Below are 25,218 nucleotides of genomic sequence, written 5' to 3'. Positions count from 1 at the left end.
TGGTGATCCAGAGGTGGCAGGAGAGTTTGAGGATTTTTAAATAAAAGGGTATTTCAGCTTCAGTTCATACAAGTGCAACAGAAAGAAACGCTGCCACCTGAATCTGCCCTCTGACAATTTACTGGCTGTAATGAAAAGTCCCAGCCTGATGTCTGCACAGAGCAGGCTTCCTGAAATTTAGAGAGAGGAGTTGCCTTTGGACGACTGAGCAGCCACAGCTACCGTTTCCTGTGAGTAAGCTGGGAGGGAATGGGGGAAAACCTGTTCTTATCCACAGGAGAGCAGAGAGCCAGGTCTCTCACTTGGCCATAGGGCAGTGCCAATTAGGGGGTGCCAGTCCCGGCTGGCAGCCTGCTTTGCTCAGTGTTACCTGCCTGCTGTCTCCGCTCCCTCCACTCCTTCAGCTGGTGTAATAGACATGAAAGAAGAGAGTCTTGTTGCGCAGGAGGGAGTAGGAGTTGTCAAATTTGAGCAGGTAGATGCCCTCGCCCGGGTAGTCATGGCTGCCTGCCTGCACATCCCGGTGACTGTCCCTTCGGTACACAGGCATGATCTCCCCATAGCGGTTTCGTAGATAGCTTTTAGAGCCCCTCTCCACATCTCCAACGGGGGTGAGTCCTGAGTGGGAGAGAGAGGAGACAAGCAGAATCAGACAAACCAACAGAGGGGAAATGATCAGTAAGGCATGGTTACACGACAAGGACATGAGATATAGCTAATGAAGACTGGCTGAGATACCCACCCTGTCCAATGCACAACCCAAAGTCTCTCTACATAGGACGCCTGCTTTGAGAGGGGGCACCCTTTGGGACTGATGCACTGGGGAATAGTTTGAATTCCCCCCACCACTTCCCTCCTTGTCCTCTTCACCCAGTAGAGGCCTTTAAACAGCAGGGTCTCCTCAAAGTGGCCCAATGCCAGAGAGAAATTGATTGTGGGTGGAGGAATGCAATGGAGAGTTTCACCTCTGGCCTTGGGGGTCTCTCGGTCTTCCCTTCTACTTCTCCAAGAGGATTCCTCAGTGGGGCTTAATTTCAGTCATTATTGGTCCCGAGATGGGACCTGCATTGGTCTTGAGACTCCCTGCACCTTCTAGGCTACAGATACTCCAAAGACATGTGCAGCATGCCCTCTGGGTGCAATCAACAAGAGCTACTGATACAGTGAGAAAAACACTACTCTCCAACCCAGGAACTGCATCAGCATCGCAATCTGTTAGGCTGATGATCAAAGAGTTAAGTCAGAGTCTCATACTGTACTCTGATCCTGTTACAGGTTAGAAACTGATCAAGGGATAGAAAACAGAGTGGGAGCAAGTGATCAATGTTCAATATGCAAGGATATGCTGTGTTATTGGTGGAGCATACCCCTGGGGTGGGGGAGAAGAGCAGCCATTAGGAAGGGTCTTCTCATCATTAGCTTGGGACTCCAAAAGGGTTGCAGTCAACATGTAGGTTGACTAGCCAAAGTGGTGAGGAATTACAGCACCTGATTTGGAGGTACTTGGGTACCATGGTGATGAACACAACATTAATTTCTCTTGTAAAGTTTTGCACTGACCTTCGATCTCATCTTCTTCCTCTTCATCTTCCTCATCACTTGATTCACTGACTTGCACAGTAATGGCAGTACTGGTGACAGAAGTCCAGTCAAAATAGACCCCAAAGCCAATGTCATAATCATCCGTAGCAAACTCCCAGCAAACACGCTTCCCATTTGGGTGTGTTGGCACCCGGACTGTCACTACTTCACCCCGTTTCACCACCATCCGAGCATTCTTCTCCTTTCCCATTTTGGCTTTGAATTCCCTTATCTTGCAAGTGGTCCAAGTGGAGGCTGGAGCCAGAGGAGGAGGCTGAGCTGAAAAAATACAAGACAAGCCACTCATCACTGGTCAGAAGGCAACCAGAGAGAGTTCTGCTAACAAGAGGGCTATTCCTGATAAAGCTCTTGAACTCAAATCTTTACCTTCCATCTCCTCTCAAGGCAAGGACAGGTGCCTTCCACTAGCACTGCCCTCAGAACTGGACATACTACTCTCTCGGTTTTCCCTTCCAATCTTCTTCCCTCCCTCCAGAGCTTGCAAAGCCATTCTCTGAATTAACTTGTTATCTGGAGGCACAGAGTCAGACTGCCAAAGTTAGGTACAGGCCTAACTAAAAATTCTGTCTCATCAAGTGCATTGCACAGTACTCCAGCACCTCAGCTCCACCTATGGCTTAACTCTGCTGCTTCCACACAGACACCCAACAGTGGCAGGTAGAGTTACTGGGCAGCACAGCATGATGACATAGCCTAAGAAACCAGATAGAAACCAACTAGCATCATGCATGCATGCAGAAACTGCCTTCTCAGCTGACCCAAAGCCTACGTAATTCAGTCCAAAATTCATAAAAATGGAGGAGTGGGAGGGGCTCACATGGCTTATTCTTCACACCCAGAGACATAACCTCTCCCATGACCCATGGGGCTTGTCTACAAGCTCTCAGAATTTCCCACTGATTTAGCTCCACCAGTGGAAGTTCCAATGTAGAGAAGGTACTGGCATTTTCCCCACCACGTACAAACTTGCTCTGAACAGGGTTATAAACTATGACACCTCATTGAAACTAAAGGTTCCACCCTTGCTACCACTGATGGGAAATTCTAAGCAAACCTCTCTAGACCACCCTGAAGGAGTAACTCCACATGCATCCAAATGCCAACCATGGAACACAGCACACATTAAATAAGAGCAGAATAGTGAGGGAGGATAAACAGATGAGGCTAGGTCAGGTGGATACTATCTTGGACTTATGATGGCAAGAGACATCTTGAGTCCTGAAAGGGCAGCAGAGAGAAGAGATCACAGCAACAGTCCTGACCCTATCACCAGTCCCCTTTCTATTTCAAAGGTTTCCACAAACATCCAAGTATCCCTCAAACACCTTGGGTAGTCAGCCATTGCCCAATTTATTTTAAATCTATTCTCTTCCAAGCTAGGATCTATTACCAAGCTCACAGGTCCTTTGTCTGTAGCCCTTTCTCCTGGTCACTCTTCGGCGGTGTGCGGTGGGGGAGAGAAGGGCATGGGGAAGAGGGGAGAGAGAAAGAGACAGCGCGAGCGAATGCAGTATCTGGCACTAACATGCCCTCCTCCACTCTGTCTGTTCCTAGATTTCCCTATGGCCTATTTGATAGCTCACCCACCAATTCACCTGCCCCAACACGCAGCAGGATCCAGTCTGTTCTAGATGCAGATACGTGATTCCCATTAAATGCTGTACTGAGTAACACTCAGGCATTGACAGGAGAAAGGACCTCACTAAGTTTCTTGCTCTCCGCTTCCTACTCACAAATCTTCTCACCCCTGTGTCTGTGAGCTAAGATTTATAAGGGGAGGAGAGTTTGTTTTTAAACTGCTTTACTTAGGGCTTGTCTTCACTACCAGGGTAAGTAGACCTAAGTTACGCTACTCCAGCTATGTGAACAACATAGCTGGAGTCGACATAGTTTAGGTTGACTTACCGCAGTGTCTTCACTGTGCTGCGTTGATGGTACCTTACTCTTTTCAGGGAGCTGGAGTACTGGGGTCGACCAGAGAGTGCTCTGCCCTCAATTTAGCGGGTCTTCACTAGACCCGCTAAATCAATCCCTGCTGCATCTAATTCAGATCTCCCCATGGTGAAGACCAGCCCTTAGAAAGGTTTCAGCAGGTGCACACTCTGAAGAGATGGGAGTTGAGGAGGGGGTATGTGACCCATGTGGCAGGTTAGGTATTCAATGGCAATTAGAGTACAGAGCACTGGAAAAGGTATACAATACTAAGTGATGTGACGTGTCTAAAAGCTACTTAAAGCAGTGACTTGTCCAGGGCCACAGAGCAAATCAATGGCAAATCTGGGAGTATCACACTAGCCACCAGACCACTCCCAGTGATACAGAGCTGGTAATGTCTAGTAGACTGCCTCTGCCCACCCTATTGAAGGAGAGCATCAACAGTTCCAATCCTGCTGCCACAGGAGATCTGTGTTTACAGGCCTCATTCCTACCCAAGGGAACTACTACCATCACAGTCCTCACCTTTTCTCTGCTCACCAAGGAGGTCCGCAGTCTCCAGCTCTGCAGAGAGGACATCCACTGCACCTGTGTGTTCCGACTGTATCATGACTATATCCCCTGGTCCTTGTGGGGCACGGTACTTGGTCATCCGCACTACGGCCTCCTGTGCAGGGCACATAAGAAAGTTCCTCAGTGGCTCTGGGAGCCTCCAGTTGGATTTTAAATGGTTTGTCAGGGATCGAGGGAGAAGAAGGAGCCATTTCCATGAACTCACATCAATTTCCCACATCACAATTCACATCAAATTGGGTTTCTGCTACAAGTATAAAATATTTACTAAATAATTGGCTAGCTCAGAGGACAGTTTCTGTGCATGGTCTTCTCTGCCTCCAACACTGTGAAACTCTTGAGTCAAATGCTGCACTGTGCTTGTGTCCTCTGGTCTCCCAAGGAAGCATCATTTCCACAGACAGATAAGTCTAGCTATTTGCACTGCCTCAGAGTTTGGGGGCAGTCATTGCTCTATTTGGTAAAAGATTCCAGATCTACACAGATGCCCTCTCTAGTGCTGAAGCTGCTCCAGTTCTAGGAATCAGCCTCTTCAGTTTTCCCGTGCTTAGACTGCAGTCACAATTAAACAGATGCCTGCTATGAACTTGTTAAAACTGTTGCCCAGATTAACACAGTACTGCCAATACCCACTCCTCACAAACTCTGTATCTGCCTATATGGTGCAAGAGTATTATTACACAACGTCTCTCCGAAGCTGTATTTGAAATTACCAGGCGCTGTTTGTTCCCTAAAAGAACTATAACATTGCTTCTTCACCACCACCACCCCAAAAAAAAAAAAAATCTACTACAGTAACTCCTCACTTAACGTTGTAGTTATGTTCGTGAAAAATGTGACTTTATGCGAAACAATGTTAAGCGAATCCAATTTCCCCATAAGAATTATTGTAAAGGGGGGGGGGGTTAGGTTCCAGGGAAATTTTTTTCGCCAGACAAAAGACATTATGTACATATACAGTATAAGTTTTAAACAATTTTAAACAAACAGCTTAATATTGTACACAGCAATGAATGATTGTAAAGATTGGTTGAGGTGGTGGAGTAAGAGGGTGGAATATTTCCCAGGGAATGCCTTTCTGCTAAATGATGAACTAGCACTCGGCTGAGACCTCAAGGGTTAATACGCTGTTAAGCTGTTAATGTAGCCTCACACTCTACAAGGCAGCATGGACTGAGGCAGGAGGGAGGAAACACAATAGATGCAGGGCAGTAGCTGCAAACTCTTCCCTGCAAAAACTGAACATGATGATGAACCTACGCTATCCAGCTGGAGCGCACCACTCCCTCCTCCTGACAGCACATGCACAGCTGCACAGGTGCTGATGGGTGCGTGCATCAGTGAGAGAGAGAGAGAGAGACACAGACAGACAGACAGAGCCCCTTTAAGTACGCTGACCCCACTTCAAGTACATTGCCCTTTTAAGCAGATCAGCCAGTTCAGACATGAAGCAACAGCTTCCTGCAAGCTCCCCGCCCCACCCTTCTGTCCCCAAGCCCTGTGACTGTCCCCTACTCCACTTTGTGGAGAGGGGGTATGGAGTGGGGGGGGCAGGAACAGGGGGACATCATGACATCAACACCCCTCTCCCCACCTTCCCCAGCAAGCAGGAAGCTCCCAGGAGCAGCTCCAAGGAAGAGGGCAGGTCAGGAGCAGCACTGCAGTGGGGGGAGGGCCACCTGAACTGCTGCTGGGCAGCTGCCGAGCCACATACCTTACAGGAAACTTAGGGGAGCTGATGGGGGGGGGCTGCTGACCCCCCTGGTTCTAATCCCCACGAGGAGGGGCTCCTTTTCCAGAGAGTCCGTCAAGCAGTCGACAAAGCAGGCAGCTGCCAAACGACTTAAGGAAGCACTGCGCAACTTTAAACAAGCTTGTTCCCTAATTGGTCAACAACGTAACAGCGTTAACCAGGACAACGTTAAGTGAGGAGTTACTGTTGTAACCCCTTTTGGGGTTTAGAGAGCATGGCCCCTTTAAATCTTTTTCTGGGGAGCCTTGGAATTTCAGGGTCTTGGGATGCTCCTTCCCCAAGCCCTGTTGGTGTTTCCCTGAAGCTTTCTAACCGTTTGCTGCAATCTCCGAGATACCCTTGCATGATCTGTCTATGCCTTGGACTGCCAAAACAAGTGACCATCTCTTCCACAGTTGTAACAGAACCCTTCTCGCCGGCTATCACCCCTCCTGAGGATGGCACAGTATGTCCCTGAGCCTTCATCATGGCCACTTCTCGGGTTAAATCTCAGTGCTGCTGCCACTGACGGGGCCTCTTCCATCTCTCCAAGCACTGTGGTAGTGGGACTCTCTGCCTTTTTCGGCTGCACCACTGCGTTCACTTGCAACAATCTATCTTCCTCTTCACGTATCTCTCGAATGAGCTTGTGGAATGGGAGTGGGTTTTGGGCCCACTCCCTCAGCTACAGTCGCCACAACATCAACCCATCTTGTCGGGTGCCCCGAAGGATTTGGTCTAACCTAGCAGAATCAATGTGCTTGGTGGGGATGCCCTCCTTTCGCACTACCTGCTGTAGCAAATCCTCTAGTCTCCTGATGAAATTCGACAATCATTCGTGGGGCTCCTGAAAGGTATGGCAGAAACGATAATACAGGTCTTCACTGCTATCAATAGTACCGTAGACACTCTCAAGAGCGGTTAAATAGTCTTGCACTGTGGCAGCTGGTTGGGAGTCTTTCAGGGCTCTGATAATTCGCATGGCAGGTCCCCTCAGACTCTCAAGCACACGTTTCCGCTTCTCAGCATCAGAGCATTCCCACTCTTGGACAAGTGGCACCCCCAAGAAAGAACGTAACCGCTTGTATGGAGCGCTTTCATATGCCGGCTTCAATGCATCTTTGAGAGCGTTTCCCAGCTCTTTGGCCCATTCCACCAGGCTGGGTGTTGCAGGTGCTGGAGCCCCTCCTAATGCCAAAATTAATTCTTCTCTTGTCCGCTTCTCATCCACGATCAGAGCTTGCAATTTCTGTGCAAAAGAATACACTAGGAGGGGACTGCTTTGCCCCCAGAATTGTCCAGGGGATACCTTCTACTTGCACCTCTTTGGGCACTTTATCAAGATCTGCTTCCTTGGAGTGAGTACATAGTGCTACCATGCCCTTCACTTTGCGGTTGTAAATACAGGTGTGGATCTTTACCCGCCCCAGTATTTCAGCTGCATCTAGGCTCTCCTCAATTTCAATTGATTCCATCTCTTCTGGGAACCCCGCCACCAGCACAGCTTTGGTTACTGGGATTCGTGCCCCTCGGCACAGGTCTTCTAGTAATCCTCTCTCCATTTTTTTTTTTTGAAAAACTGAGATGAAAGTTTCTTTGCTCTGTGAAGGACTCCAGGGTGCGCAATGTAGGTGTGTGCACTGCAAAGTCCCCGTACAGGCCACCAAGTGTAACTTTAGTGCCCTTGTGGCCAAGATAGAGTCTGCTCTGCAGAAGAGAAAACGCGCGCAGGAATGCAGCAGGAAAAATCCTGTCCACCCCAGGGGCACCTGTTCCAAACCCCCCAGAGTGAAAACACACCCCCACGGGAAAAGTACAATGAATATAAGAAAAGGGAAATTTATCTACAGAGGGATGAGAGGAGAAAAACAACAAGGAGAAATATAGGGGGAGCAATAAAACAGGGTTGCATCCAAACCAAGGCCCCACGGGCCCAGTGGTAGCACAGTCTGGAAGGGCAGACACCGAGCAATGTGTCTGCACACAGAGTTCAGGAGTCCTGAGCAAAGTTCCAGTCCAGTGGTGAGCCTTGGGGGCTCCTGGTAGTCTTTGGCACTCCTGGTCATCTTCGGTGTCAGTGAACTTTCCCCCAACAAACCCCTCCGGTGCCCTCTTCTGCCACTCTCTGCAAAGCCACACAGAGCGACCACCTCCCCACTTAATTATCTAGCAACCTCCCTCCTTGTTCCCAATGCAGAGTGTCATAACTATAAAGGGAAGGGTAACAGCCCTCCTGTGTACCATACTATAATCCCTCCTGGCCAGAGACACCAAAATCCTTTTACCTGTAAAGGGTTAAGAAGCTCAGGTAACCTGGCTGACACCTGACCAAAAGGACCAATAAGGGGACAAGATACTTTCAAATCTTGGTGGGGGGAAGGCTTTTGTTTGTGCTCTTTGTTTTTGGGGGTTGTTCGCTCTCGGGACTGAGAGGGGACCAGACATCAATCCATGCTCTCCAAATCTTTCTGAACAAGTCTCTCATATTTCAAACTTGTAAGTAAACAGCCAGGCAAGGCGTGTTAGTTTTATCTTTGTTTTCTCAACTTGTAAATGTACCTTTTACTAGGGTGTTTAGCCTTAGGTTCAAAGTTACAGCAAACAGAGGTAGAGGGGGTTCCTCTGGGCTCTTTAAGTTTGATTACCCTGTAAAGTTATTTTCCATCCTGATTTTACAGAGATGATTTTTACCTTTTTCTTTAATTAAAAGCCTTCTTTTTAAGAACCTGATTGATTTTTCCTTGTTTTTAGATCCAAGGGGGTTGGATCTTGATCCACCAGGAGTTGGTGGGAGAAAGGAGGGGGAATGGTTAATTTTTCCTTGTTTTTAGATCCAAGGGGGTTGGATCTTGATCCACCAGGAGTTGGTGGGAGAAAGGAGGGGGAATGGTTAATTTTTCCTTGTTTTTAGATCCAAGGGGGTTGGATCTTGATCCACCAGGAGTTGGTGGGAGAAAGGAGGGGGAATGGTTAATTTTTCCTTGTTTTTAGATCCAAGGGGGTTGGATCTTGATCCACCAGGAGTTGGTGGGAGAAAGGAGGGGGAATGGTTAATTTTTCCTTGTTTTTAGATCCAAGGGGGTTGGATCTTGATCCACCAGGAGTTGGTGGGAGAAAGGAGGGGGAACGGTTAATTTCTCCTTGTTTTAAGATCCAAGGGGTTTGGATCTGTACTCACCAGTAGGGTTACCATATTTAAAAAATAAAAAAAATAAAAAAGGACATTCCACAGGGCTCTGGACCCGCCCCTTCCCCACCCCCCACCCCAACCCCGCCCCTTCCCCACCCCAACTCCGCCCCTTCCCCAAAGTCCCCGCCCTAACTCCCCCTCCTCCCTCCCAGCCACGCGAAAAGGGCTGCCCAAGCACTACCGGCTTCACGGTTTGCCGGGCAGCCCCCAGACCCTGGCCGGCGCTTCCCCAGTGCAGCTGGAGCCCGGGAGGGGAAGCACCCAGCCGGGGGCACAGGGTCTGGAGGCTGCCCGGCAAACAGTGATGCCGGTAGCGCTCGGGCTTCGGGCAGCCCCCATGCCTCCAGACCCTGCGCCCCCGGCCGGGCACTTCCCCTCCCGGGCTCCGGCTGCTGTGCTCCTCCCCTGACTCTTCGGCTCTGTTTAAGAGTCGAGCTGCCCTAGCGCTCCGGCTTCGGGCAGCGCCCCTGCCTCTGGACCCTGCGCCGCCAGAGCAGAGCAGCTGGAGCCCGGGAGTGGAAGTGCCCGGCCGGTGGCTGGAGTCCGGAGGCAAGGGGGCTGCCCGAAGCCGGAGCGCTCGGCTCTTAAACAGAGCCGAAGAGTCAGGGGAGGAGCAGAGCAGCCGCGGGAGGGGAAGTGCCCGGCCGGTATTTTCCCGGACATGTTTGGCTTTTTGGCAATTCCCCGCGGACGGGGGTTTGATTACCAAAAAGCCGGACATGTCCGGGAAAAACCGGACGTATGGTAACCCTACTCACCAGGGAATTGGTGAAGAGTCTCTCAAGGCTACCCAGGGAAGGGAATTAGCACATTGGGAGTGGTGGCAGCGGACCAAATCTAAGCTGGTAGTTAAGCTTAGAAGTTTTAATGCAGGCCCCCACATCCGTACCCTAAAGTTCAGAGTGGGGAAGGAGCCTTGACACAGAGTCACAAGCCCCAGTACTCACAGCCCCATGCAGCTCTGGGCATCCGTGATACTGGGTCCAGCTCCGGCCCGTCCTTCTCGGGCGAGTCCTCCCTGGCACAGTGCTCCTCCTGGCTCCTGTCCTGGGGTGTCCCTGATCGGCCGCCCTGTCCTTCCCAGGCTTCAGGCAGGTTCTCTGCTGCTTCCTTTGCGAGGGCCTGGGGGCTGCTGCCTCTCTCTCCCTCTGAGCTTCAGAGCCACCCCCTGGAGTTTCCCTCCTTTTTTCTCACTCTCCCCCTCCCCCCTAGGAAAAAGATTTAAAGGGGCCATGCTCTCTAAACCCCAAAAGGGGTTACACTGTATATTAGTTTATTTAAAATTAACAGGAACTCCCTGAAGCACTAGACAAAAGCCAGTAGCTGAGAATAGTCTTGAAGCCTTAGGAATGGTGGAAACTGAAAGGGAGCAGGGACTGGTCCAATACATCGGGGGAGAGAAACACATTCGGCGTTTTAAAGGTTAGATTGTCACTCCTAACTCCCCCATTGTACAGAAACAGCCATAACTAAATGCTCAGAGCCCCAGTTCCCCACGTGCAGGCTCAGCAGCAGATGGGAAGAAGCACTGCAGCGCCTCGGTCTCGCCTTTCAGAAATAAAAGTGGCAAGCCACCTACCTCCCTGGGGGTCTGGATCTGGTCAGCCAGCTTCTCTCCTTGTCCGGCCACATCCTGGTCCTCTGATGTACCATCGCCTTTTCTAGAATCCTCTGCAGCATGCACATTCACAGGTGATCCAATCTGCGGCCTCTCGGAGAAAGATAGCACATCAATTCAAGATGCTTGAAGAGCATGAGACACTGAGCCAGGTGAGCCAAGGACAGGTGATGATCCACCCCACTCAGGGGCTGGAATGCAAACAAACTAAGGGAACTGGGCTTCCTAGAGCCAGCATTCACTGCATTAAAGCAAGAAGCTCTCTCTCAACCAAGTTCCACCCTCAGCCCCAGACAGCTGTCCTCTTTAGCTCATCCAAGCCAGAGTGAGCAACTCTGCTGAGCTCACTCCCCATTTATAGTCCCTTAGGTAGCAGTAATTCACTCCAGTTGAGCCCAGCCACACTCCCTTCATAGAAGGGCTACTTTGCTAACATTGCACTGATGACAGGGATCAGTGGTAGCATCTCAGAGAGAAGTAACTCTCTCCCTGCTAGTCACCAATGGTAGAAAATTTTCAGTTTTAGGAATATGAGGTGCTTTGAGTAATGCTGGGACAGATTGTTCCAAGCTACGTTGGAAGTGTCTAATAAAATCAGAATAGTTCCAATGCTTTCTGTACTGTTTCTGTAAATAAAGAGGAGGCTGGAAAAAGACAGACGTGACTGTCGTTTCTGTAACTGAACTCCCTTGAGGATGCGACCTTAGACCCTAAAACAGGAAGAACCAAAAACTAACTAAATTCTCTTAAACTCATTTTTGCTGGTAGAAAGGGCATGTCCCACCACCAGTTTCCACTAAAAGAGTGGTTCAAATGAGCTGATTGTCAGGATACAGAGATAACCCCACTAGGTGGCTGAGCAAAAGAAAGTTTTAAAAAAAAGAGACCTTTTAAATATGTTTTTGTTACAAAACTTAACTGTTTATAGCAATCCTTTTAGAAGCCTGAATCAAACATTTGAATTTATGTACCAACAACTTCCACTACGTTTTCTTTTCAAATCAATAGGTGGGTGGCACAGACCAAGCTGGGGCTCAGTCTCATTCTAGCACACATGCATGCTAAATAACCTGGTAGGTGGGTCCAACAGGTCAGGTTCACAGCGTTCCCCACAAAGTGCTGGGGCTGACTTTGAATTTTTGAAAAAAAAACAAACACACACAGCACTGAAGCTTTTGGATTTTGTGGAGAGGGTGAAAAGAGTTGCAGAAAATTTGTAATCAGATTTAACAGAAGAAAGTAAGTCGGCTCCCCCTTCAAGCCTCTTTTTCATATTGCCCACCACACTCTTCCCTTCAAAAAAACCCTCAGGCCTTAAACAGATTTATCAGGAAACAGTCACATGGATTTAAAATTTAGGTTGGCATTTTACTTAATGCCCAACTAGTTTCTTTGAAGAAAATTAAATTCCATAATTACCTAGAGTATATGATAAAATCAGATTGAAGCAAAAGCCAACAACTGGGCTGCTGTACAGTCTCTCTGGATGAAATTGTAATTATGAAGGCAACAGGAATCTCAGTCTCTCCTGTGCTGCAGATTTCATTAGCATCAAAGCCAGGATTACCTCAAGTTGTGGTTTTTGTGAGGGATTTTTTAAAAGGAGGACACTAAACTGGTGAGACCCAAATTTTGACCTATTTAACTCATCTGTTTCTGAAAGTTTGTGCGTGTGTGTTGGGGGTGGGGGGGGGAAGAGGGAGAGTGTTTTTGGGGGATAGGAAAGGGAAGGTTAAGACAAAGCTTTCAACAGTTTGAGAAAAGCTGAATGTGTGCAACTCTAATGTTCACAAACACCCCAACAAAAGCCAGGATGCATGCAGCCAAATGCCCACCGGCAATCCTCCAATAATAAACCAAACAATTGATATTCAGAGTATAAATGTTACTGAAAAAGCAGCAGCAAAAAAGCAGGTTTCCGGTCCAACTTCCTTGGGGATTAGATACAGTGAGAAATGTTTTAATTATTAAAAATATCCTTCAGCCAGAGCTCAGACAATTTCCTGTTGGAAGTTAGTTAGTTCTGTGATCCAAATAACCTGAGGTGAATCATGGGTTATATTTTACTATTTTATAAGCATTAAAATAACCCCAAGTCAAGAGGAATAGCTCTTCCAATATCGTCTACAGTGTACAGAACCTGAAAACAGAAAGTTGAGGCCTCCAATGCCCTGGAGAGGAACAGCTGCCAGACACCGCTGATTGATACAGAAGGAGGTGGGGGAGAGACAGATTATCCTCTATTTCCCTGATGTTGAGGAACATTTAATGCGGGTCATCACACAAAGATCTTTTCCTACCTGCACTGTGAGGCCTCAGACACTGATGAGGCGACTGTCTGGGATGCAGATTCTGGTTTTGGGGCTGAATCTTCATTCTCTAGCAATGGGTGGAAGATGGAGAGAAGATGAAACAGCTTTTAACCTTTGAGAATGTGCAGACAATAAAGCAAAACTCTAGCTATCCAGAGTCACCGAGGTCATGCAGCCTTGGAGCCTAAAGCTGGGCCTGGCAACCTTCTGTGCCGTATGCTATCCCTCCCCCACAGCAGACAGCAAGTGTTTTTAATGCTTTTAATGGCCCTCAGTGGAGCGTTTGGGAAAAGATAACATTGATCCCTATGTCCTGTGTCAGAAACTATCAAAACAAATTTCTGTTCAGATGTAGGCTCCAGGTTTCCCCCTAGTCTCCAGAACCCAGGGCAAGCTCTGTCCCCACATGACTCCAGTGCATGCTCTACAGTCTTGCTGTCTGCTTCCATTACCCATAGAAGATCGTTAATTGGGCACTGACAGGCTCCCAATTACACAGATTTTTAAAGTTGCGCATTACAGTAGGAATTCTCTTTTACTTGTTTTTCATAGAGGGAATTTGGTGCTAGTGAAAGACAGCAGATTAATAGCCCCATACATTAAAGGCCTCTGATCCACAGAGCAGAAACAGTCCAGGCAGCATACCCCATCGCCAATGTTCTGCAATCTGATCTAGAGAGACTGCTTTTAAAGATGAGAACAAAACTCTAGTCTAAGGCCCATTCCTCTCTTCTGCCAAGAACAAACAAGGGGACCAATTAGTACCAGGGTTGTGAGGTATTTGTTTTGTTGTTTTTAAAGGAAAGCATTTTTCCACCAAGAAATGGATTGAAACCCACTGTCCCAAGCTTATAATGTTTTGTTTGGGTATAGGATCCAAACAACTATTCATCTTTATGCTTATTAATTATCTGTTCTCTGATCATTTAGAAAAAAAGAGCATGATGTTAAGAACCTTTTATTGGAAGATGCACTCATTAAAGTACATTATATTTGGGACCTGAATAAGCCTCTAAAAATCTGAGGAGTGACATGACTTGTGTAATGGAGAAATAATTCTATTCACTCAAACTTTATAAATAGACAAGGTTGATTTTATAATTTATTGCTTGTGCATTCCTATTCTGGCCCCCTAAGATTCTCCAAGGGAGAGTACCTAAAAGGAACTTCCTTGCGTACAAAGACTGTGTGAACAGCCTAGATCTCAATCTCTGGAAACAATACTTCATGCCCCTCCCCCGGCAACAGACTGGAGGGAACCTAGCAGATCTTTTATATCTGTCATTCTCATGATTCGACAACTGTTGAAGTTACTGCACAGCTAGAACGTCTCTTCTACCTGGTAACCAATGTGAGAACATTTTACTGCCAAGGGCTAGAGAAAATATGGCCTGAAAAAGCAACAGCCAGCAAGACTGCATGTCATATGACTCAATTTGGCAGTGACGGATAAGCTAAATCAGGCAAGCCCCACGCTACTAAGTCTGGTTGTAGGGAGAAATGTTTCATCTGGTGACCTGACATAGGATTACAAAATGCTTCCCACAATCATGAACTAAAGAGATAAAGAAGTTTTTAGAAGGGGACATTAAAGGAGAAGTAGACGAGGGAGAGTGCTAGACTGGGGAGAATAGGGACGTTCCGAAGAACTAGAGGGAGGTCATAGATATTACTGGGTTTAGATACTGTAGTAAACACCTTATGCAGAAATGCCTATAACAAAATAAAGCAAGACAAGGTGGGTGAGGTAATATATTTTATTGGACCAACTTCTCTTGTTGAAAGAAACAAGCTTTTGAGCTTACACAGAGTTCTTCTTTAGACCTTCATAAGAGCTCTGTGTAAGCTCAAAAGCTTATCTTTCCCCAATAAAAGTCGGTCCAATAAAAGATAGGACCTCACCCATCTTGTTCTCATATATCCTGGGACCACCATGGCTAAAACACCATTGCATATAACAAAATAAAGAAGTTGAGACCAAGACAGCAGATAGGAAGGTGGCAGTGGAAAGAGAATGTTCCTCTCACACACATATAGTAATAAAGCACCCACTCGACAGAGTCAGAGAGAAAACAAACGTCCCAAGGTTTGCTCTCAAAGATGCCATAGACATTCTCTGCCTGTGCTTCAAAGGAGAAATAAATTCTAGACTCACAGGCCCTTCAAACTGAGGCCCAGCATCCTACCCTCTTGAGGCGATACATGGGATGTGTGGTCAGCAGCTCTTACCACACTCAACTCCATAGTTGGTTAGGTACCACAATGGCAGGTGCCTTCGATTTCACATCAGGTATTAAACATTTTGCATGTCTACGGTGCATTTTAGAGGATACCACTGTGCTAAGCAAACATTTAATAAATCTCATAAGCCCAGGGGGAAAGGTCAGTATTACTAGCCACATTTTACAGATGAAAAAAAATGAGGCAAAGAGAGGGGAACTGGCTTGCTCAGGTTACGCAGTAAATCAGTGGCAAAAATGTAATTAGAATCTAGGAATCTCAAGTCTTAACCCTACACTAAACAATGCTGCTTTTTTAAAAATAAACAAAAAACAAACTTAATTGGTTCCCTGTAATGAGCTGTATTGCTTTGTTAGTCTAAAGATTGTAGTGGAGTCTTTACTGGTGCCTGGAGACCAAAGTGCTAGGAACTTAAGCAAATCAAAGTTATTATTATCTCCCTTACATGAGGCAATGCTTACACCATAGTACATTTCTCTAAATATAAAGCAGCTGGTACACTAGGGAACAGAGAAACAACCCAGTATCCTGAGGGATAGAGGCTGTTGGAAACCAACTACTGATAAACAACTGTATCAATCAAGAGGCAAGTTAGGCTTGGTCTATGCTTAACAGTTATGTCAGCACTAGTACATCAGTGAGGGGTGTGAAAAAAACCCAACACATATGAGTTTGAACCCAACAAAAACCCCCAGTGTAGTTTCAGCTATGATGGAAAAGGGCTTCTGTCGACATAGACAAGATCGTTCGGGGAGGTGTGTTCCTACACTGACAGAAAGACTCCTTCCATGGGCTGTGTCTATACTAGTGGGCTATGTCAGCATAGGATCTGTAGTGTAGACATATCCTAGGGGACTGTACTGACATAGCTATACCATCACAGGCTAGGCTACGCAGTGTAGACATACCCAGACCTCAGAAGAAGCTTTGTTAACTTCTTCCCAAGGCCTCAGCCAACCCGGTTCTAAAGATGGGTACTGAAAACAGTGTGCTAGAAGTAGCAGCTGCAGAAAGCTCTGATTTTGCAGCAATAGCATAACTAGAGTGAAAGCAGACTACCTTGTTACTAGCTGTATCGCTCCTAAATCCCCTTCGGAAGCTCCCACTCCCAGCCCACCCTCCCTATTACTGCTCCTTGCGGTGTAACAGGCACTGTACTTCCTTGGCTGCCTGGCAATCACTACAGATACCACGCTGGGAGAGGGGAGAGCAGGCGAGATGGAGGGAGGAAAGGAACACCGTCAACCCGCGGTGCTCTCGCAGGGAGGCGCTGCTGGGCTGCCACACCCCGTGCACACGAGTCCCAGCTTCACAGCGAAGGCTGCAAACCCACAGCTCAGCTAGTGTCCCTCAGCCGCGGCCTGCAGCACTGCCTCACAGCAGCTCCTCCAGCCCCCAACCCCAGCCCCCGAGCGCAGCGGCCAATACACCCGAGAGACCGGAGCGGGGAGCAGGAAGAGCCCGCGCCCCGGGGTCCAAGTGCGGGAGACGCGTCCCGGTGCCCCCCAGTACCTGGAGTCGCAGGAGGTGAGCGGCGGCCCTGCGCGTCCCCGTCGGACACGGAGCAGCGGCGGCCTCCCGGCTCCCCAGCCGCGGGGGGCTCGAAGGAGGAGCCGGCGGCAGCCACCCGCACCTCCGACATGGGCAGCCGGCAAGGGGGGACGAGGCGGCGGGAAGATCCGAAGTTGTCAGCGGCGGCCAGAGGCGGAAACGGCGCCGGCGGAAAGAGCCGAGCCTGGGGCGGAAAGAGCCGAGGGCAGACCGCCTGGGCGCCACGCGCCTATCGCCCCCCGGCCCGGGCCTTCCCTAGAACAGTTCCACGGCGCATGCCCAGCGGCGGAGCGAACTGCTCGGCACGGCGGCGCTTCAGTAACATGGGAGCCCGGCCTAGCGGGGAAGGAAATAGCTGCCAGACGCCCGGAAGTGGAGGTCGCCATGGAGACTGTTCCGACGCGTTGCTATGGCTCTATGGCGGGGCGTAGCCGCCCAAGATGGAGCAGATCCCGGAGGAGGAGAGGTCCGGGGGGCCAGGGCCTGAAACCGGATCGGAGACCGGGCCTCAGCCGGAGTCCGGGTCCGAGCAGGGGCCCGAAGAATCCGAGTCCCAGCCTGGCCCGGCCTGCCTCGCCTGGAGCCCCCTGGAGGTGGCTGAGTGGGTTCGGCAGCTGGACTTCCCACAGTACGAGGTGAGGGGCAGGGGCAAGGAGGGCGGGGCCGTGAGCTAGCGGGGCGCTGCGCGGCCAGCTGGGGGCTCGGAGAGGGGCGAGCTCGGACTGTTACTAACCCCACTCGCAGTGCCATCGCTTGGCGCTACCGGGCTGCGCAACCGCGGGCCCTCGCTGGAGAGAAATTCCCGCTTCCCTTGCTCCGCCTTGCGGCCTGGCAGCGCCCCTGAAGCTGGCATCAAGAGCACCCAGGATCTCTGCGTTCTTGGAAAACTCAGGGCAAGTTTCCAGCCCTGGTGGTGGCGGAGAAGAGCTGGGAAGAGTAAAGCCAGCGTCCCCCAAAGGCTCAGAACCCAGAAGGGGGGAGAGCCATTATTTTTAAAGATCTCATTGCTTTTACGCCAGTCTCGTGATTGGGCAGCGGGGAGGCTTGGTTTTTGAATGCTTGGGGTTGGCAGTACTGCTCACTGCTGTCTAGTGTTTCCATCTGATTTTCCTGCCAGGAGTGCTTTACAACTAACTGCATCACTGGCCGCAAACTCATCCACGTTAACTGCTCAAACCTGCCACAGATGGGCATAACGGACTTTGACCACATGAAGGTGAGTGCCACACACAGAGATGCCTTCCTCCATTAGGAGTGTAATTTCCCATCCCATCTCCAAGTGTTCGTGTTTGTTCTCTGCCTACATCAAGATGTAACACTGCTCCAGCTCTGTTAATGATAATAGGAGGCTCTATACACTCATGCTCAATAGGACAACTAGAACCTGCCCAAGACCTGATGTTTGGATGGATGTGGTACACAGAATGCAACAATATTTTTCTCACAAGGACTGGGCACACTGTTTTGGCTGCAGTAAGAATCTTCCCGAAGCTTTATGTAAAACTCAAGATGAACCCTGACCCCAAACCTTTTATGAAGTTCAGAAAAGTTGTATTTTAAAAGAAAAATTATTTCCATGCTTTTATGCCCATCTGGTTTCCATCTAGGACCTGAGGCAGAAGGGCCACAAAGGAGAAAGAAAGCCTGTTGTGGCAGTACTTCCTGTGTGTGCACAAGTAGGAAACAACAGAAATCTTGCCCAAACACTTGTTTGTTTGACAATTACAACCCAGCTTTGGAGACATAGTGATTCTTCACTGCATTACACCGGTTTTGTGTGGTGTAATTCTTCTGAAGTCAATGGAAGTTCACTAGTGTAAAAGTGATGTAAGAGTGGAGAAGCAGGGTCAGGAAGTTTGGATCTGCACCTGCATTTCTGGGTGCTCAGTCAAACCTCCAGTGTTTTGCCCACCTTTGTCCTACCACTTAATGAAGAGATGTGTATATGGGGGGGGAAATGATCTACAAAATCCCATTTTTTAAAATCAACAAACTAGTCTTCACTAATTAAAACTGTACAAAAATCCCCATCTAAAGGATCCCCAAATCAGCTAATAAGGAAGGACCAGAAGGAATTTTTACTTGCTGCATTGGGGATGGACAGAGGCTTCACCTTATGCAGCCTCACATGAAATGTTCCATGGTTCAAGGTAGGGTCCATATAGCTCCCAAATGGTCAGAGCCTTTCTAGAGGGTTCTGAGCTTATATGGAGTGCGTAGGCACGGCCCAACGGTAGGAATGTGTACTGATAATACTCAAAAGAGAACTTTGAGAGCTTTGAATGGAAGGCATCAGAGAACTGCAAATTGATGTTAAAGATTTTCAGCCTCCCTAATGAGATACTGTTTGTGACAAATACTATAGAAACTGACAGAAGCATGGAATATTCAAACACTACTGTATTAATGTTATATGTATCTTCATGGGCTTGCTAGTGATTGTATTCCTGGCTAAATGGGTCAGACAAGGAATGCTTCCTGCAGGAACTAAAATCTCTGGCCAGGGAGGGGATGAAATTAATTCTACTCCCCAATACTGGAACAAGTCTTTTGAAGTTTCACAGTCTCCTCACTGTGCCCTCCTCCCCCCAGTAACACAGATTGGTTTGACCTGGTTCAAAAGGCCTAAAACAACAAAGGACTTGAAACTGTATAAAATATAAACTCTGGCCTAAAGAGAGGATCACTCACATGCTATCCAAGAATTGACAGGCATGTTGACTGTGTCCAAGAGAGACAGGCTCTGCTGTGGACCTGAAGTGGAAGTGGAAGGTAGATGACCACTTGCCAAGCCAGGCATGCATATAAGCTGTTTGTTGTTGACTTTTTCTGAAACACTTTTTTTCTGAATAAACGGTACATTGTTTTATGAAAGCTGGCTGGTCACTGAATAAACCTGTCATTGCTGTTGAGAGAGCAGAACTGAACTGAAGTAAGACCGACTGAGATGATCATAATGAATTGCAGGAGTCTGCAGCCTAAGACCCCCATCTGGAGGGAGCAAATCATGGGATTTCACCCCAAGAAAGGTGATTCCTAAGACCTATGCGGAGGGCCTCTGAGGAGGCCACAAGGGGTCCAGATGTGCAGTTAACTCAGAAACTCTGATACTACTATCCCCATTTCACAACTTTGAAATAGGGTTGTGAGAGAGGAAAGAAGTTGCCCGGAGTCATGTAGCAAGTCTGAGGTATCCTGTCTCTATCTTGTACTTTAACCATCAGGCTCTTCTTTCCTCACTTTCAGTCCATGGCTGAGAAACTAGTATTGACTTAAATAATAACATTCAAGTGCTCCAGCAGGAGAAATGCAGTAAAAAGTTAACTTGGTAAAACATTAGCTATAATTGAATGTGACTATGTTTTCTGTATGCCCAACCAAAATACATTACCTAAACCAGCAGAGCCTTTAACAAAATAAGTTTTTTTAAGACACACATAGAATCATAGGACTGGAAGGGGCCTCAAGTGGTCATCTAGTCCAGTCCCCTGCACTCATGGCAGGACTAAGTATTATCTAGACCATCCCTACAGGTGTTTGTCTAACCTGCTTTTAAAAATCCCCAATGATGGAGATTCCACAATCTCCCTGGGCAGTTTATTTCAGTGCTTAACCACCCTGACAGCAGGAAGTTTTTCCAACCTAAACCCCCCTTGCTGCAATTTTAGCCCATTGCCTCTTGTCCTATCCTCAGAGGTTAAGGAGAATAATTTGTCTCCCTCCTCCTTGTAACAACCTTTTATGTATTTGAAAACTGTTATCATACCCTTCTAAGTCTTCTCTTCTCCAGACTAAACACAGCCAATAGGTCCCTCATAAGTCATGTTTTCTAGATCTTTAATCATTTTTGTTGCTCTTCTCTGGACTTTCTTCAGTTTGTCCACATCTTTCCTGAAATGTGGCACCCAGTACCGGACACAATGCTCCAGTTGAGGCCTAATCAGTGTGGAGTAGAGCAGAAGAATTACTTCTTGTGGCTTTCTTATAACACTCCTGCTAATACAGCCCAGAATGATGTTTGCTTTTTTTGCAACAGTGTTACAATGTTGACTCATATGTAGCTTGTGATCCACTAGGACCCCCAGATCCCTTTCTGCAGTACTCCTTCCTAGGCACTCATTTCCGATTTTGTACGTGTGCAACTGATTGTTCCTTCCTAAGTGAAGTACTTTGCATTTGTCCTTATTGAATTTAATCCTATTTATTTCAGACCATTTCTCCAGTTTGTCCAGGTCATTTTGAATTGTAATCCTATCCCCTAAAGTACTTGCAACCCCTCCCAGCTTGGTATCATCCGCAAACTAGATCAGTGTACCCTCTATGCTATTATCTAAATCATTGATGAAGATATTGAATAGAACTGGACCCAGAACTGATCCTTGCAGGACCCCACTTTATATGCCCCTCTAGCTTGACTGTGAGCCACTGATAACTACTCTCTGGGAATGGTTTTCCAACCAGTTATGCACCCACCTTATTGTATCTCCATCTAGGTTGTATTTCCCTAGTTTGTTTATGAGAAGGTCATGCGAGACACTATCAAAAACCTTACTTAAGTCAAGATATACCACATCTACCGCTTCCCCCTATTCACAAGGGTTGTGAACTGTCAAAGAAGGCTATTAGGTTGGTTTGACATGATTTGTTCTTGACAATTCCATGCTGACTGTCATTTGTCACCTTATTATCTTCTCGGGGTTTGCAACTTGATTGCTAAGTCACCCCATTCCCATTACTAGCCCCTAGCTGTCTTCCTTTTCAGGGGTCTTAACTGAGGTTTTTATATAATCAAGTGAATAGAAAACAGGACAGTGAGCCTGGACCTTGTGAGTTCTGGCTCTACCACTGACTCTGTGTAACCTTGAACAAGTTTCTTAACCCAGATTTTTCAAAAGTGGGTATTTAAACATAGACATTTAATTCCATATTGTTAGGCACATAAGTGACCTGGGTTCCATATATGCGCATTGTGAGCTGTAGCTGTTTAAATCATTCAGCACCTCTGAAAATCATGTAACTGATTTAGATGCCTAACTTTAAACACCCGAGTTTGAAAATTTGGGCAACAACCTCTCTTTACATCAGTTACCCACCTATAAAATGGGTAAAATCCTTTCCCAATCTCATAGTGAGGCTGTGGGGATTGTTTGAAAAGGACTTTAAATCCACTAGGCATGATTCTTATTCTTTGACTGCATGTGTACATTGCCTTCTTTGTCACATAAAAAGAGCTGGCTGGCTGCATCCTCGTGAGCTAGAGGGTACTGAACTTCAAATGGGCCATAGGCTGCTTTTGCAGAGCCATAACAATTTTGTTTCATATCTTCATTATTTACGGTTGCCTCCATCACAGGGCATGAGCTGGAAATTCAAACAGTTTGCAGCTCACAAGCAACAAGAGATAAAATCTTTATGCACCGTGGAAGGAATTTGAACATTATGTTCTTTAGGCTGTAAAGCACCAAGCATTTGGGCCAATCTTAACTCTTGACTGGCTGAACAGTTCTAACCCTTTAGTTCTAATGTATAGTCAGAGCAAAATGAACTTGGGGTAATATTTTTAAAAGCACCTACGTGAGTTAGGAACCTGTGTCCCACAGATAGAGAGTGGAATTTAGGCATTTTTGAGAACCCCACCCTTGGCCATCATCCTCCTGGTTTCCTTTGTTATTACTGAAGACACATAGATTCAGCTCTTAGCTATACTGTTACAAATTGAAAATCACTCCACTGAGTACAAAGGAGTGACGCTGGTATAGCCAAGAGCAGTATCTGGCCCACGTAGGTTTTTCAATGAGTCTCCTCTCTGAACCTAACCCAATTTCTGATTGATGCTGCAGTGAGGCTATAATCCTATGTATATGACACTCAGACACCACAGCAAGCCTGTATGTAACCAAAACCTGGCTACTTGCTAGAAGTGATTATGAGGGCACCAGTTGAACTGTAGAACCTTACTGTTCAAGCCTTTTACAGTTTACAAGGAGTGGAGTGTTGGTGGAGAAGTTCTGTTGAAGGGATTGCATTAGGGCTGGGGATTTGCTGGAGTTTCTCCAGGTTGCTGCTGGTTTTGTTCTAGTTGTATTGTTATTTTAAATCATAGCAAAGGTACCCAGAGTACCAGGTAGAAGACCCTAACAGCCTCCCACTTGAAACTGCACGATGGGATGTGGTTTAGCAAATAGTAAAACTGATTAGAAACACGAAAGGTGAATTGATCAAGATTTTAAAAGACAAGATTTATATTCTGAAAAGTGACTATATTAAAAATTATAGTCAGGCTCCTCCCACTGATGGTTCCAGGTCCAGCTAGCTCAGGTTACAAGTCAGATAATTTTTCTAGTGAGCAGTGCCCCTGCTGATCCATCTGGGCCTTTCTGCCTCTTATATTCTCATCAGTAATAAAAATTCTACAGACACAATTTAGCAGACAGTGTTGATGATGCTGTAGTAGGCAGAGAAGAAAGAATCCCGCTCACTCACCCATAGCTGTGTTTGCTCTGCAAGCGCTAATAGTAGTCAAAAAAAACAAAACAAACCTGTTTGGGGCAAAAAAGGCAGCAGCTGTGACTCCAACACACAGTAAATCCCTGGAGTAATCAGAATGTGCTGTTTTTACATAATCTTTTTTCTAATCATAACTGCACATTGGACTCATCTTGCCAGATCACTCTCCAGCTCCTACATTATGGAAGGGAAAACATTCTGAAACGAGAAACGGCAGAAGTTCTTTTCTGTGCAGCTCTACACTACAGAGCTCTATCAACGTAGCCACCACACTAAGAATAGGCTCCCTTATGTTTCCTCTTGCATTTCAGGAGATTTCATGGCATGTGCGAGAACTGCTGGGGATTGAGGAGCCTCTCTGGAGCAGAAGCATTGCCCTCCCTTACAGGGACAACCTGGGCTTGTTTCTAGAACACAAAGCCCCAACTGGTGCAAAAGCTGATGCCCTCACCTTCTCTCAGTTTGTCCAAGAAGCAGGATTAGAGCCATATGCTACAATTCCACCTTTGTAAAAAGCCCAGACTGCTGTGAAAGCAGACGCCCTCACCTTTGTTCAAGAAGCTACAATTCCATCCTCTCCGGATTAAAGAAAGGCACATCGATACTGTGATTTGTTTAGTGCTGACAGTATGCTCAGCCATGCACAGTCCCTCCCTTGAACACGCTTGCCATTTAAACTTCTACTCCTAAAGAAACCCCTCTGGGATATTGCCAGGTGCCAAACTCATTAGTTCAGTTACATTATCCTAAAGGTTTCCTTTTTCCCCATTGCAGGAGCTCTGTGTGGTTCAGCCATGTCTGAATACCTATCAACTGCTGCTACTTCACATGTTATCACCTAGACCATAGATAAATCTTAATCACCTTTCATTGACACCCGCTTTCCTCAAGCTCAGGTGATAGATTATAAGGCTTTTCCCCAAACTCTAGTCTTTGCCATTACAGATCCAGCTGACCTCGTTCACTACTCCCACACACAGAAATAAGTTTAAAGAGTTAAGTGATGTATATAATAATTTCTTTATGATATAGTGCCTTGTGTTGTAAAGGATCTCAAGATGCTCTACAAACTATATAATGCAGGAATCCCTTTCCTCATGGAGAGAAGTATCATGCAATCTTTTACATGGTTAGGATTTTGGTTTTACATCTCATCCTACACTTTTAGGTCTCATCAACACTTTCAGCAGCAAGGCATCTCCTGGCACTATGATTAAGTGGTGGTTCAATCCTGACTGAAAGGAAAAAATGCTTCCTACCGAATCATCACTACCATTTTCTGCAGCAGCAGCAGGGATTTCCTTGATCCCCAGTCCAAATACCGAACAGGTACAATCCTCTTTAGTGTGTGAGATCTTATTAGTTCAAAACCCAATGTGGTGGGACTGCAGCCACTGTAAGGCTGCTCTCCTGCTTACCTGTCAAAAATGCTACAGAAAGTGAATGTGCCCAACACTCTGAATTGAGGTCTTAGGACAAAATGCCATTTTAATAAGTGAGCTTGGATTGAAATAAAGCAGTTATCTGGCAAAGTGCTAACTTCCCAGGCAAGCAGGTTTAATAGAAAACCAAAACAAACAAAAACATGCACTGATTAGTGGAATCTGCAGTGTTACTCTAAACATTTAAAGAGCAAGCAGCGCAAATTCCCACTTTTTCCTCATCTCGCTCTGGGACAGACAGTCATCACTGTTAGGTTCCAGGACTGTTCAGTAACAGCCATGCTTGTTGGCTCACTGACTCCAATACTTTGTTGAACAGTGACCCTTTCCAGAGAGAGGACTCAGAGCTACCACATGTAAAAGTGGGAGACCCCAAAGATTTTAGCAGTAGCCAACTCATGTTCTGTGAGGGTGTTACCAAGACCTTTATGTGGCCACAAGATAGGCAAGACTGCAGATGGTGTGACAAAGCTCTGTCCTTGTCCCAGTGGGTCCCGCGCTTTTTGGCGGATTTT

The 25,218-nt window shown here is 47.0% G+C and overlaps 1 protein-coding gene across 1 annotated transcript; it reads right to left on the bottom strand.

The window, feature by feature from the left end:
- Positions 1–400: 400 nt before the first annotated feature.
- On the bottom strand, positions 401–16,845 carry TMED8 (transmembrane p24 trafficking protein family member 8). Its single transcript, XM_065404354.1, has 6 exons — positions 16,716–16,845; positions 12,951–13,029; positions 10,612–10,741; positions 4,063–4,204; positions 1,561–1,860; positions 401–618 (listed from the first exon to the last, which is right to left on the bottom strand). The coding sequence occupies exons 1-6, from the start codon at positions 16,843–16,845 to the stop codon at positions 401–403; spliced, it is 999 nt and encodes a 332-aa protein (XP_065260426.1).
- Between the last annotated feature and the right edge of the window lie 8,373 nt (positions 16,846–25,218).

The sequence above is a fragment of the Emys orbicularis genome, chromosome 4 (assembly GCF_028017835.1).
Source record: "Emys orbicularis isolate rEmyOrb1 chromosome 4, rEmyOrb1.hap1, whole genome shotgun sequence".
NCBI classification, from domain to species: domain Eukaryota; kingdom Metazoa; phylum Chordata; order Testudines; family Emydidae; genus Emys; species Emys orbicularis.
This window is presented reverse-complemented; position numbering and strand designations above follow the sequence as displayed.

Coding starts and splice junctions, on each gene's coding strand:
- TMED8 (XM_065404354.1), bottom strand. CDS start 16,845: ATGTCGGAGGTGCGGGTGGCTGCCGCCGGCTCCTCCTTCGAGCCCCCC. Junction 10,742..12,950: donor TCTGAGGCCTCACAGTGCAG/GTAGGAAAAGAT, acceptor TTTCTCCGAGAG/GCCGCAGATTGGATCACCTG. Junction 1,861..4,062: donor CCTTGGTGAGCAGAGAAAAG/GTGAGGACTGTG, acceptor GTATTTTTTCAG/CTCAGCCTCCTCCTCTGGCT.